General features: G+C 43.9%; 1 protein-coding gene across 3 annotated transcripts in view; it reads left to right on the forward strand.

Moving 5' to 3' along the window:
* Positions 1-15398, forward strand: part of cdc14ab (cell division cycle 14Ab) — a 30179-nt gene that overhangs the window by 11213 nt on the left and 3568 nt on the right. Inside the window, exons 7-16 of one of the 3 annotated variants that reach the window (XM_016680355.1) lie at positions 1345-1407; positions 2305-2392; positions 2844-3074; positions 4731-4869; positions 9938-10094; positions 10638-10718; positions 11684-11784; positions 12738-12785; positions 12872-13000; positions 14031-14373. In XM_016680355.1, the coding sequence (XP_016535841.1) occupies positions 1345-1407; positions 2305-2392; positions 2844-3074; positions 4731-4869; positions 9938-10094; positions 10638-10718; positions 11684-11784; positions 12738-12785; positions 12872-13000; positions 14031-14373 (1380 nt within the window). The remainder of the gene's footprint in view (positions 1-1344; positions 1408-2304; positions 2393-2843; positions 3075-4730; positions 4870-9937; positions 10095-10637; positions 10719-11683; positions 11785-12737; positions 12786-12871; positions 13001-14030; positions 14374-15398) is intronic. The other 2 variants (XM_007569434.2, XM_016680356.1) reach the window with 2 other exon arrangements.

The following is a 15398-nucleotide window of genomic DNA, read 5'->3' on the forward strand; positions in this document are numbered from 1 at the left end:
CGCTGAAGGGCAGCCAATCAGAGGCCGGTGGCTAATCGGTCATAAGTGTGAATAATCCGCCGCTGAGTGTGATTACGTGCAGCAGAGACCCTGTGGTTTAACTGGGATCACTGGGATCTGGTGCTGCAGACTCTGCAGAGAAAAGACTTTAAATCTGGCTGCTGCTCTTTAACTTCCTGCCACCTTCGCATCGTTCTGGTTGATCAATAATTCAGTATTTCTGAAGGACTTCACCTGTTTTTGGTTTTTTTCAATCTCGACCTCAGTCACCAGTCCTGCTGGTCAAAGGCTTCGACCCAAACGTCTTTATCTGTTTCTCACTGATTATATATCAGTAATTAACTCTCATATGTTTTACACGTTTCCTGAAATATTGTTATTAAATGTGATTCTTCATTATCTGCTTGAAACCATCTAAAAGCATCAGAAGGCGTTTTTATTCGTCACTGAACCGGGTGAAGGAGGAGTTTTTGATTTCTCGCCACTTCCTGCTTTACAAAATAGAAACTAAAATGGAGGCGTCAGATGGAGGATTTCTCTTCAGTCTTTGGTTAAAGACCAGGAGCCATTTCTGCTGCTAGCGCTAGGCTAACATGTTAGCTTTGGTTGTATTTACCCAGAATGCCCACAACCAGAGTTCATTCAACCGAACCCAGACAGAGGTTTGGAGGACCAGAGATCCTCCCCAAACAAACCGGACCTTCGAACCAAACGGACTGGATTAAATCTGGTTAAACAGAGCTGGAGTGGACGGCTGCAGGACGCCGGCCTTTGACGTCTGACTGTGGAACCGCTGGTTTCATGAGTCTGACCTCCAAAAACGCTTTCAGAAGGAGAAAAGAACAACGATGATTCAGCAAACGGTGGAGAACTGGACTCATTATTCTGCCTGGCAGACCCAAACGCCGTGACCAGAGGCAGCAAACAGCTGGCATCGTCCTGACAGGACAGAAAGAAACAAAGTTCAAAGTTCATTTTCTTTCCCAGTGGCGCTTCCTGTAACCTCTGACCTTTATCATGTTAGCCCGCTGCATGTAAAGTCCAACGGCAGTCCAAACGGTGCAGTGGGAGATGACTCACCCGGAGCTGCTGCAGGTCGGGCTGCGTCACGTTTCCGTCTGCTGCTTTTTCACATTCTGGAGAATAAATCAGCAGCGACTGACAAGCTCCGGTCGGCACTTACTGCTGCCGCCGTACGTCTGCATATTAACGATGATTAAATGGTTTTATCAGGACCGAACGCCGCAGTGAGAGGAAATGACCCGACTGTAACCTTTAGCATAGGAAATGAATCTGTATTTATCCTGTAATTAACAAAAACAAACGGTTTCCGTCGTTTTCCAGGCTTTGCAGCACGGCTTCTTTGACTTTGAGACGTTTGATGTGGACGAATACGAACACTACGAGGTAAAACCAGTAAGACCAGTCACTGCTTTAATGGTTTGAATACGGGTTAACTGGGAACTTTTAATTTGAAGGACCAGACTGACATCACTCCGCCATACAGGAAGGAGTCTCCATGAAAGTTTGAGTGTTTTCATAAAGTTTCATTTGGTAAATAATGAACCTCTTAACTCAAAGTTTCATTATTTTCAGAATAACATTTCATATCAGTCATAAACATAAAGACTCCTTCATGTTATGTCAGTCTTTATATTAATAGTGTTTCCTGTTGAGTCGTAACTAGTTACATTTACTTGAGTAACATTTTTCAAAAGTTGTGTGTTTGCTGCTGTTCTTTGTACTTTTACTTCAGTAATTGTATTTTGAAGTATTTCTACTTTTACTTGAGTTAAACTTCTGGATTTTCTACCCACTGAATGAAAATCAAACATGTTTTAATTCACCAGACTCAGACCTGCAGTTTCTGTTAAAGTTTCTGAAGATTTTATATGAAACTGATTTGGAAAATTTTTCTTCTGCCTGATTTAGTTATTTTTTATTTTATTATTATTGTCATTTTGGTCTTTAAAATACCAAAATTTCCCCTTAATTTTATAATTTGGTACATCTGATTTTGTCATTTTAAATATTCAATGACTGATAACTTGATCAGGTGCTCAGATCTTTTACCGCCTCTGAGTGTTAAAGACGTTTTCAGTTTTTCCTTTTCTGCATCAGGATGAGATAAAGTTGGAAACCTGGACTGCGGTGCCCTCTTCTGGAGAACCGGAGTAGTTTCACCTTAGCAGGACTAAATTAAAACAAGCCTGAATTAAATAATTAGTTAAAGGCTCCAGTTTTATGTTTCCCTGCCTGAAGTCGTGTAAACTGTCTGTGTTGTCGGCTCGTCTCTGTCTGCAGCGCGTCGAGAACGGAGACCTGAACTGGATCGTCCCGGGAAAGTTTCTGGCCTTCAGCGGACCGCATCCCAAATCCAGGATAGAAAACGGTGCGTGAACAAATTTAAGCTGCTTTCTTCTCGTATTTCATGGAAAACACAAGAAAGCATTTTATTCCACTCGGTATTATTTCACTGACGGTTACAAACTGCTTTTGTCATGCAGATTGTCTGGTTTCACTCCGTCCTGCAGCAGCTGTTTTATTTATAAAAACCTTTCCTAGTTTAAACAGTCTAGATTTTCCCAGGATGCCCGGCGGTGTTTATGTTCCCTCCCTCTGTTGAATCAGGTTAACCTCGCTCTTGTGTTGCACAAGTAAATTCCTGAGTTTGTCTGAAACGTAAGCAGCAGATCTGGTTCAGATTCCAAAGCTTCCAGAGACGCCAGATTAGTGAGGAAAGTAAAGTTTCCACTGCTGCTCCTCCCAGCTGAAGTTTCCCAGATGATTTCAGAAAGTCGTAATGAGAGACGATATGTTAGAGCGACGCTCTGCCCCTGCAGGTTACCCTCTGCACGCGCCCGAGGCTTACTTCCCCTACTTCAGGAAGCACGGCGTGACCACCATCATCCGCCTGAACAAGAAGATCTACGACGGAAAGCGCTTCACCAACGCCGGCTTCGACCACTACGACCTCTTCTTCATCGACGGCAGCACGCCCAACGACACCATCGTACGCCGCTTCCTGCACGTCTGTGAGAACGCGCAAGGAGCCGTGGCCGTCCACTGCAAAGGTAGGCCCCTGACTGGGAGCGGTAGTTCCCAGAGCAGCCAGCAGGGGGCGGGCTGCGCCTGGGAAAGGCTTGTCGGATGAGGACAGAGGGAAAAATGATCTTAGCTGAGCTGAGTGAGGATGAACAGAAAGAACGAGTGAAGTAATACGACATGAAAGGTTTTGGGTCGTCGTTCAGCATGGATACTGAGGCAGGAAGTAGAAATAAATGGCACATGGTTTCTTTTAGCTAGCGCTTGCTAACGTTTTGGCCCAGTAATAACTTTATGGGCCCCGTTGGTGACCTTATGGGCCCCGTTGGTGACCTTTTTGGTCTCAATGACATTGTTGACCCCATTAATGGCCTTAGCTTCCTGATTAGTGACCATTTTAGCTGCAATAATAACCTTCATGGTGCCATTGGTGACCTTTTAAGGTGTAACTTTCGGTTTGGGTCGAAACAATCATTCATGTAAATATTTTTAGTCATATTCTGTGCGTTTGCTCACAGTTTGTTTCTTCTGGACGTTTTAAATGCTGAGCTCACGTTTCCAGTTTTGAAAAGTCAGCATGAATGAAGATTACTCTAAAGATTACGCGTCCTCTCTTCCTCCTTCAATAACAACTTGTCACCACTGCCAGGACTCAGCTGGAGACCAGGAATCAGTTCCCACCGCAGCTATTCGGCATCCAGTTGTCCTTGGACTAGGCCGTTCAGGCAGCTGACCTTCCTGTTGTTTTTACCAGATGGATGAATAATGGATGTTTTCCCTGTGGAAACAGAGTTCTTGGTGATCCAGGTCATCTCCCTGGTTGTTTCAGGCGAGTTCGGCTAAAATAAGCTAATTGTTGTTAACTGCTGGGCTTCCAAACACTCAGGCCCGTCACACTAACAAACTTTGCTGGATTGTCCCAGAAGTTATTGCGATAAACGATAATATTGTTGTTGAGTGAGTTTGGTGTCTGTTTTCTCCTTTTCTGCTCCGTTTGCTTCAGATCTGGATGATTCTCAGAAATGACTCTGGATCCTTTCCAAACATGTCAGTGACGTCGTTTCTTGATCGATCGGGGTTTGAAGCTTTTTGAGATCTTTTACAGGGTGACACGTTTTTTACAAGTTTGAGTCGCCCTCAGACGTCTGAGAGGCGGTTGAGGCTACCGCTAACGAGCTGCTAGCATACGTTGCTAGCTGGCTAACTAGCCTTTCTGTGTCTATTACAGTGTGAATTTATCACCACTTGGCCGGATGAAGTTTATACATTTCTATGGAGATGAGCCTTAAATAAATTCATAATGGTCTGACAAAGGTTTATAAAAGGTTTAAATCTGAGTTGTGAAACCTGCAGCAGCCTGTCGTGGCCTACTTCCTGCTGTCACACAGGTTCTGTTCATGTGATCTGGAAGAGAAATGAAACCCAAACAGATGTGACCTCAGTTAATGTGATGTTTAAAACAGAAGCTGAAGGTCCAGGATGGACTGAGGAGCTCCATGAATTTAAAAACCTCTTTTAGTTTTTGGCTCTGGTTCTGTTTGACATTAAACCGGGTTTGTTCTGAAACGGGTCACAGACATGACGGTGTGATGAAGCAGTGTTTTGCTTTTGGGTGATGATCTGCAGCTCGGTTCTGATCCAAACGGCTCATGTTTGTTGCTGCTGTTTCTGTTTGTCTCCGCCAGCCGGTCTGGGCAGAACGGGCACTCTGATTGGCTGCTACCTGATGAAACACTACCGCTTCACCGCCGCGGAGGCCATCGCCTGGATCCGGATCTGCAGGCCCGGTTCTGTCATCGGGCCGCAGCAGAACTTCCTGGAAGAGTGAGTCTCTGCTGGTTTGTTCCTGTTCAGTTTCAGCTTCCAGGAGACAAAATGCACAAAAGAATGAGAATCGTGCAGATTTAGCCTCAATATGATCATCGATATGATCATCAATATGATCATCGATATGATCATCAATATGATCATATTTATTATTGAGGAATAAATCAATTAATCACATGATAAATTAAAATGAGCTCAAGGTTTATCGTTTCTCTCTTCCTGCCAAAATCTGGGTGATAAAAGTCTGCAGTCGGTGTTTCGGTCTCAGCCAGCTCTTATTTTGAAGGACATTTTTGTTTACAGAAACATTATGATTCCTTTTATTTGTTGTTTTTCTTGATTTGTTTATTTATCTTGGATATTTAAAATGTCTTCCTGGTTTAATATATGACCTGAAAATGATCCCAAAACAAAAACATTATCGATCATCTCAGNTGATAACTTGATCAGGTGCTCAGATGTTTTACCATCTCTGAGTGTTGAAGATGTTTTCAGTTTTTCCTTTTCTGCATCAGGATGAGATAAAGTTGGAAACCTGGACTGCGGTGCCCTCTTCTGGAGAACCGGAGTAGTTTCACCTTAGCAGGACTAAATTAAAACAAGCCTGAATTAAATAATTAGTTAAAGGCTCCAGTTTTATGTTTCCCTGCCTGAAGTCGTGTAAACTGTCTGTGTTGTCGGCTCGTCTCTGTCTGCAGCGCGTCGAGAACGGAGACCTGAACTGGATCGTCCCGGGAAAGTTTCTGGCCTTCAGCGGACCGCATCCCAAATCCAGGATAGAAAACGGTGCGTGAACAAATTTAAGCTGTTTTCTTCTCGTATTTCATGGAAAACACAAGAAAGCATTTTATTCCACTCGGTATTATTTCACTGACGGTTACAAACTGCTTTTGTCATGCAGATTGTCTGGTTTCACTCCGTCCTGCAGCAGCTGTTTTATTTATAAAAACCTTTCCTAGTTTAAACAGTCTAGATTTTCCCAGGATGCCCGGCGGTGTTTATGTTCCCTCCCTCTGTTGCATCCGGATAACCTCGCTCTTGTGTTGCACAAGTAAATTCCTGAGTTTGTCTGAAACGTAAGCAGCAGATCTGGTTCAGATTCCAAAGCTTCCAGAGACGCCAGATTAGTGAGGAAAGTAAAGTTTCCACTGCTGCTCCTCCCAGCTGAAGTTTCCCAGATGATTTCAGAAAGTCGTAATGAGAGACGATATGTTAGAGCGACGCTCTGCCCCTGCAGGTTACCCTCTGCACGCGCCCGAGGCTTACTTCCCCTACTTCAGGAAGCACGGCGTGACCACCATCATCCGCCTGAACAAGAAGATCTACGACGGAAAGCGCTTCACCAACGCCGGCTTCGACCACTACGACCTCTTCTTCATCGACGGCAGCACGCCCAACGACACCATCGTACGCCGCTTCCTGCACGTCTGTGAGAACGCGCAAGGAGCCGTGGCCGTCCACTGCAAAGGTAGGCCCCTGACTGGGAGCGGTAGTTCCCAGAGCAGCCAGCAGGGGGCGGGCTGCGCCTGGGAAAGGCTTGTCGGATGAGGACAGAGGGAAAAATGATCTTAGCTGAGCTGAGTGAGGATGAACAGAAAGAACGAGTGAAGTAATACGACATGAAAGGTTTTGGGTCGTTGTTCAGCATGGATACTGAGGCAGGAAGTAGAAATAAATGGCACATGGTTTCTTTTAGCTAGCGCTTGCTAACGTTTTGGCCCAGTAATAACTTTATGGGCCCCGTTGGTGACCTTATGGGCCCCGTTGGTGACCTTTTTGGTCTCAATGACATTGTTGACCCCATTAATGGCCTTAGCTTCCTGATTAGTGACCATTTTAGCTGCAATAATAACCTTCATGGTGCCATTGGTGACCTTTTAAGGTGTAACTTTCGGTTTGGGTCGAAACAATCATTCATGTAAATATTTTTAGTCATATTCTGTGCGTTTGCTCACAGTTTGTTTCTTCTGGACGTTTTAAATGCTGAGCTCACGTTTCCAGTTTTGAAAAGTCAGCATGAATGAAGATTACTCTAAAGATTACGCATCCCCTCTTCCTTCAATAACAACTTGTCACCACTGCCAGGACTCAGCTGGAGACCAGGAATCAGTTCCCACCGCAGCTATTCGGCATCCAGTTGTCCTTGGACTAGGCCGTTCAGGCAGCTGACCTTCCTGTTGTTTTTACCAGATGGATGAATAATGGATGTTTTCCCTGTGGAAACAGTTCTTGGTGATCCAGGTCATCTCCCTGGTTGTTTCAGGCGAGTTCGGCTAAAATAAGCTAATTGTTGTTAACTGCTGGGCTTCCAAACACTCAGGCCCGTCACACTAACAAACTTTGCTGGATTGTCCCAGAAGTTATTGCGATAAACGATAATATTGTTGTTGAGTGAGTTTGGTGTCTGTTTTCTCCTTTTCTGCTCCGTTTGCTTCAGATCTGGATGATTCTCAGAAATGACTCTGGATCCTTTCCAAACATGTCAGTGACGTCGTTTCTTGATCGATCGGGGTTTGAAGCTTTTTGAGATCTTTTACAGGGCGACACGTTTTTTACAAGTTTGAGTCGCCCTCAGACGTCTGAGAGGCGGTTGAGGCTACCGCTAACGAGCTGCTAGCATACGTTGCTAGCTGGCTAACTAGCCTTTCTGTGTCTATTACAGTGTGAATTTATCACCACTTGGCCGGATGAAGTTTATACATTTCTAAGGAGATAAACCTTAAATAAATTCATAATGGTCTGACAAAGGTTTATAAAAGGTTTAAATCTGAGTTGTGAAACCTGCAGCAGCCTGTCGTGGCCTACTTCCTGCTGCCACACAGTTCATGTGATCTGGAAGAGAAATGAAACCCAAACAGATGTGACCTCAGTTAATGTGATGTTTAAAACAGAAGCTGAAGGTCCAGGATGGACTGAGGAGCTCCATGAATTTAAAAACCTCTTTTAGTTTTTGGCTCTGGTTCTGTTTGACATTAAACCGGGTTTGTTCTGAAACGGGTCACAGACATGACGGTGTGATGAAGCAGTGTTTTGCTTTTGGGTGATGATCTGCAGCTCGGTTCTGATCCAAACGGCTCATGTTTGTTGCTGCTGTTTCTGTTTGTCTCCGCCAGCCGGTCTGGGCAGAACGGGCACTCTGATTGGCTGCTACCTGATGAAACACTACCGCTTCACCGCCGCCGAGGCCATCGCCTGGATCCGGATCTGCAGGCCCGGTTCTGTCATCGGGCCGCAGCAGAACTTCCTGGAAGAGTGAGTCTCTGCTGGTTTGTTCCTGTTCAGTTTCAGCTTCCAGGAGACAAAATGCACAAAAGAATGAGAATCGTGCAGATTTAGCCTCAATATGATCATCGATATGATCATCAATATGATCATCGATATGATCATCAATATGATCATATTTATTATTGAGGAATAAATCAATTAATCACATGATAAATTAAAATGAGCTCAAGGTTTATCGTTTCTCTCTTCCTGCCAAAATCTGGGTGATAAAAGTCTGCAGTCGGTGTTTCGGTCTCAGCCAGCTCTTATTTTGAAGGACATTTTTGTTTACAGAAACATTATGATTCCTTTTATTTGTTGTTTTTCTTGATTTGTTTATTTATCTTGGATATTTAAAATGTCTTCCTGGTTTAATATATGACCTGAAAATGATCCCAAAACAAAAACATTATCGTTCATCTCAGTGAGGTCCGGTCCGGTTCGTCGTCCGAACCGAATCGGTCCGGTTCGCCGTCTGAACCGAATTAGTTCGGACGGCGAACTGGACCTCACATGTAACTTTTCAGCAGCTGCTCCAGTTCTGCCGATTTCGTTGATGACATGACGGTAAAATGCCTCGTCGGTGATCTGCCTTCTACTTTTCATCCATATTTAAAGACGCTCTTATTTGTTGCTGAAAAGTTACTTGTAAGTTACTTTGGTTTAATTTCAAGTATTTTAAAATATTTGCACTAGAAACCAGACAGAAATTCTTGTTAAGATTTAATGTTTTTGCAGTGAATAAAGTGATTTTTGACTGATCTCCAGATCACACATGAACCCAGTTAGATCCAAAGACAAACGTGTTAACTGGTTTCAGTTGGATCAGAATGTAAGACAGACTGAGAACTGGAGCAGAATCTGATGAAGAGGGAAGACGGACTCTTCCTCGTTAAAAGCTCGTTAATAATGATGAAGTTCATCATCCTGGCTGACGAGTCGCAGCGTTTCTCACATGAAGGCGATGAAACTGAAAGTAACGAGCAGAAGTGAGATCAGGAAAACAAACAGAGCTGAACGCTGATCTGCAGCACCTTCACCTCCTGATTGCAGCCGCTGGCGTCGCTAACATAACATCTCTGCCTCGCTATGGGAAGCCAGAACCTCCATCAACAAGCATCAGAATCTGGTCCGGTTTATGTTCCGGAACAGAAATTCCTCCAGATATGAAGACCCTGAACAGAGACAGGAAGTCCTGCAGGAAGATGGTTGCTGCAACATTTCCTCTCGAATGTTGGCAGGAGCAGCAGTAAGAAAGGAAGAATGTGTCGGCGAACGGTGGAAACAGCCGATACAGAAATCAGATCGTTCGTTCTGTCCTGTCCGGCTGATCACTGTGACCTTTGACCTGGTTTCTGCACCAGTTGCAGGTGTGCAGTAGAAATCAGATGTCAGTCTGTTCGGCTTGAAACTAGCGATGCACCGATCCACTTTTTCACTACTGATCCTGATATCTGAGGTTTAATATCACAGAAGAAAGCAGCTGAATTTACTTAAAACAGACATAAATGTAGAAATTTATCTGATAAATCAGGTTAAGCTCAGTTTCACCAGCGGATCGGAGCGTTCGCTACATCAGAACTTATTAAGTAAATATACTTCCATCTTAAACCAAAACATTTATTTACATTTTAGCTCCAACAATGAGCTGTTAGCTAAATGCTTAGCCTGGAGAAAATGAATGGAAGGACGACGTGTCCATGAGGTCCTCTGGCATTTTACAGCCTTAAAATGTCTTCTGGAGGTCGTAAGGTCGTCTCTTAAACCTCATCCTGAGTGAAGGTGTGATCTGTGTCCACAGCAAGCAGGCGTCTCTGTGGCTGCAAAGCCAGCACACTCTGAAGGGAAGAATAGAGGACAAGACGGCGCATCTCATCAGCGGCCTGGACGAGCTGTCGCTAAGCTCCGCCCACAACGCCAACTTCCTCCGATCGGCGAGCGCCGAACGTCTGCAGGAGGTTAGACACACAAACCGTTCCATCGACGGAAAACCTAAACCTGTTTTGGTTCATCGCTCCAGACCCGCCAGGTTGGGCCTGAAACGATTAATCGGATGAAACGTGATTAATCGATTTATTGAAATAATCGTCAGCTAGTTGAGTAATCGATTAATTGCTAACTGGAGTACACAGACTCAAAAAAGGTTCATATTGACAGCAGCGATTAGGCCAAAACTGTTTTTAAAGAGTAAATTTCTTCAGGGGTCCTTTGGAAAAAATAACAAAAGAAACTGAAAATTTAGCCAAGCTTGATAAACTGTTTAAAGATTTTTAAAATAATTTTAAATAATAAAGCAGTTTTTAAGTAAAAGTCGACACGTTGTGTTGCACCTTACATCCAGAGTGTCCGCGCATCCTTAAAAAGTTCAGGTTTCTCAAATAAACGCCTTGAAATGCCTTAAATTTCCTTTAAAACATAAAAGTTGGCCTTAGATCCTTTAATCTTTGTCGTAGCAGGACCATTTCATCTCTTATACTCTATCTAGGTTCTTTTCCTCGCAGGACTTTTCTGTCAGGCAAAAGTTTCAGTCGCCCACAGACATCCTCATTGAACTTTGTGACTCGAGGCAGTTGAGGCTACTGGTAAGTAGCTGCTAGCATACACCAGCTAACTAGCCAGCTTTTTTCCTTCTTGCATCCATTGTGCATATTTATGGCCGTTTGTCTGGACGACGTTCGTCTTCCACACCAGCTAACTGCTGCTGCTAACCCAGCAGATGCTACGTTCACTCTGGGCTAAAACGCTCGGCGCCGGAGCGGGCCGGGCCGGACCGGGCCGTACGGCTTTAGAATCACATTGTTTTCATACCAGATCCGATTCTGATTTTAATCAGGCAGGATACAGGTGAGCCAAAATCCTCCAAAAAGATTTCTGCAGAATATTTTGTCAGAAATGCTCAGAAACCATCGATGCACCGATCAACTTTCCACACTTCCGATATCTGAGGTTTGGTATCGGCCGATCAAGTACAGAAAACCAGCTGAATTAACTGAAATCGTTTCTATTTTATGTATAAATTAATAGAATTACAAATGTATCTGATAACTCTGCACCAGTACAGCTCAGTTAAACCCATCAGCAGCTTCAGCAGCTGATCAAACATGTAGAAACAACTTTAATTTGCTCAGTCAGTGACATTAGGAGCAGATCAGCCAAAGTCAAATAAACTGAATCTGACAAACAGCAGGTTGATTTTCTTTAAAAAACTTCCAAACCTTCAGATGGTTCAGTTAGGAATTTTAAATGAAATGTAAAATAAATGAGGACGTGTGATGTGAAATAGATTGGGTAGATCCGATCAGGCCCGACTTAGAATTGTTTTCAGTTTCGGGATCGATACAGATATTGGTATTGGATTGGTGCATTTCCAGCAGAAACTGTGAATATTGCAGCTTATCTACAGAAATATCCAGATCTTTGTTGGTCAGCAGAATCAATAAACAGAACTCCAGTCCTGCTCTGGTAAAAACATTTTTATTATTTTGTGTTCTCCACCCGTTTCCCGTTTCACCCGTCGCCTCACAGGAGCGCTTGTTTTCTCCTGCAGGGTGACATTACAGACGGTTCGGGTCTTACGCAGGGCGACAAACTCCGAGCCCTGAAGAGCCGCCGCCACCCTCGCCCATCTGTGAGCGGAGGAGCTGTGAGGTACAGGACTGAACTTTGACCCCAGGCCGGGGTTCGTTAAGCTGCTTTTAGATGAAATCCTTTCTGCATCGACCCGTCACTAGATTGGACGTCGCGCTGCTCATCGTGCACATTAAGACGACACAATCACATCATCACATTACGACCAGCCAGGTCCACATTACACAAGTCAGGAAAAAGTTCAATTTTAAAACGATGGAGAAAGATGAGCGTAGCTCAGTTATGCTAGCTTGACTATGACAACCTTAACATGATGATGTGCTGCAGTTTGGTGTGTTTCGGTTCAGTTGGCACTAACACGGCGACACACACACACACACACACACACACACCTGCACAGAGCAGGTGTTTACATTAGCTAATCAACCTCCGCTCGCGTTCAGACGATCAACTTATCAATAATCGTAAAATGAACATCAAACCTGAAAACAGAAACGAAGTGAATGCTCCGTTCTTTGTGTTGGAAAAGTTTTTTTAATAAAACAACATGAGACCTGGTGGGTCTACAGCAGCCTGAGCTCTGCAGCCGCCAGAGACAGGAACTGGTCTCTGGCCTCGTTTATATTCATAACAATTATCAAACACAATAAAATATTTTATAAAGTGTAAGAGCCGAAGTAAAATTATTGACCAATATGAAAGATAAATCCCTTTAGTCCTCTCGTGCATCTGGACAGAAACTAAACTGTTACAGATTTATAAACACATTTTATGCATCAAAACATCAGTCATTTTAATTAAAATAATATTTTATAGAAATAAAGGCGATATGAACATTTTGTGACGGATTAGTGTCGTCCTGCATCAGAGCGGCCTGGTTTTATGGAAGTTACTCGATGCGTAGACATGGCGCCTGCAGCAGCACGTCGCTACCGCTGGCGGCTAACAGGCGCGGATCCGTGCAGTAATAATTATCGGTGGTTTTGTAAACTGACGGTTCTGTTTGGTTGCAGATTTGAGGAGTCTAAGAGCCACCATCGGCCCAGCTCACCGCCGCTCCGGTACGACCGCCACCCGACCGGTCTGGTTGCTGGAATCAATAATACATACAAGTATTGATCATCATCTTATCTTTATTTGCTTCCAGGTTATCAAAAGGGAGCAGTCAAAGTCCCGCCTCGATCCTCAAGCCCTCCAAACTCCCAGCATCCTCTACTTCTCCTGCTGCCAAGAGGATCGGGAGGAACTCGCTATCGCCGATGTCAAACATCCGAAGGTCAGAACCTCCTGCTGCTCTTCATCATGCTTTACTCCTCCGCTCCTCTTCCTCATCCTCCTCCTCTTTATGTCACTCCTTCCATCTCACCCTGTTTATTACATCCTGCTGCTCTTCATCAGGCGTCTTCTTCTTCTTCTCTTCCTGCTGATCTCTGTGAACAGGAAGTCATTTAAACGGTTGGAAATTTAAACAGCAGCTAAACCCCAAGTCAGTGTTTTATTGCAGATGAACTATAAAGTGATGGTTCTGTTTTCATGTAAATTTGTTCTGCAGTATTTGACCCAAACGGTCTCAGTGCTGCCCTCCGTTGGTGAGTCAGTGGCTACTGCAGTTGAATTTTCCTCCTGGTTGCAGCGGTGCAGCTCGGTCAGCGTTCATGACTCTCAGCTGGGTTGGGAATGAAACTTTCCCCCTCAGACACTCTGAGGGAACAACTTTAAGCGTTTACAGAGTTTTCCATAATCGCTTTTTTAAATTCGCTCGTCAATTTAAAAAAAAAAACAAAAAAAACTCGCTGGATTTGTTAAGTGTGACTTTTTTTAAAAAAAAGTCTCAGTTGTTTTTTGCTCATCAGTTTTAATCGTCTCCAGATTTCTTACATGTTGCTTTTTAAAAATGTTGCTAAATTTGTTGCTCGTCAATTTTTTTAAGTTGCTAGATTTTTGAATCGATTTTTGAAAGGAGTACCATAAACAACCAGAAGCAGGGAATCTGTTGAAACAAAAACTGAATTTTTGAATGAGTGTCTGGATATTTTTTAACACCAAACCTTTTCCTAGTCGACCGGCGTTGGCTTCAGTTTGGTTTAAGTAAAAATATTTGGTAGAATTTCAGGTTAAACTCCAGTAAGTGAAGCAGTAGCACCACCTGCTGGCGGTGACTGGAACAGCCGTAGGAACGTCGGTTTACCGAACTGACAGATTCTCATGGGGTCAGAGGTCATGAGCAGCACCCCTCGTTGTCTCCTGTCCAGGTGTGTTTGTGTCACATGACCTGCCTGTTGATGTTTTGTATCTGCTGACCTCAGCTCAGCTTTCGGCTCGCGCCTGGCCAGCTCCCTCGGAGATCTCTACGCCGCCGACGCCGAGGAGGATGAGAAGACCCCCTTCTCCTCTCTTCCTCCCTCCTCTTCCTCCTCTATCTCTGTAAGCCCCGCCCCCTCGGCCCCTTCGCCCGGCTACAGCGGCGGGCCTCGCGGCGCGCAGCACGAGGTCAACAACAACAGTACCTTGTACGGCGGCTCCGCGGCGCCCCCTGCGGTCAAGGGTTATATGAGGCCGCAGCATCAGGACGTCAGTGCCTTCAGGGGCCATGGGCCCTACAGCGCCATGAAGGGCCCCTCAGGACGTTACCTGAGCCGCTCCATACCTGTAAGTCCTCTGACACAGCAGCAGCTTAGCCCCGCCCCTTTGCTCTGATTGGTTGTTTCTGCTGAAGCTTCCCAACTCTTCTGTCTGTGTGATTGGTCCGTTCTGACGACGCGTTCCCACGCTGCAGCGACCCGAGATGCACCAATCAGGTTCAGAATCAATAAAAGTCAGGTCAAACTTTAAAAAAGATGCTTTGATGCATAAATTGGATAATTGTCGTCATAATTAAGTAATTTAACTGGAGAATGCAGATTATAAAACACTCTGAAAGAGAAACTCACTTAAAGCTGTAATTAAACCAAAAACTGTTTAAAAGATAAAAATATTTATCATTTTAAGATGAAAAATATTCATTGTAAATATTTTCTACCCTGAACTGAAGCTGCATTTTTAGCTTCTCCTGTTTTAAATCCTGTGAAAAAAAATAGAAGAAAAATCTCCTATTTATACGCAATTATGAATAAACTCCATCATTCAGGCACAGAATGCAGCGTAAAATATTAATCTGGTAAAAAATGTAAACTTTGTTGCTTTAATTGGAAACAATGAAATGTTAATTTTTAAATCAACATTATCGAATATTTTGCAGCCTGACCAGAAACTAGTGATGGGAGTTTATCAAGTTTCTGATCATAAGAATTCAGACTTAATGTAAAAACAATAAATATAAAATTATTTATGTGTGAAAACAGCAAAAACTGAGTGTGAGAGCTGCATAACAAATATCAACAGATCTGAAAATACGATGAAAACCATAAAATTTAAAGGCTGGAAATGAGTTGCAAACATTTTTTTAATCGTATTTTTATACTTATCAATATTTTCTGTCCACCTTTATGTGAAACTATCGTTTCTACCAAAGAACCTGAAGCTGTTTGAGTTTTATACTCGTCAGAATGGGCAGGTTGGAAACCCGATATCGGTTCCGGCCGTACAGAAATCGGTTCCGGCCGTACAGAAATCGGTTCCGGCCGTACAGAAATCGGTTCCGGCCGTACAGAAATCGGTTCCGGCCGTACAGAAAT

The sequence above is a fragment of the Poecilia formosa genome, unplaced genomic scaffold (genome assembly GCF_000485575.1).
Source record: "Poecilia formosa unplaced genomic scaffold, Poecilia_formosa-5.1.2 Scaffold240, whole genome shotgun sequence".
Taxonomy (NCBI): Eukaryota; Metazoa; Chordata; class Actinopteri; order Cyprinodontiformes; family Poeciliidae; genus Poecilia; species Poecilia formosa.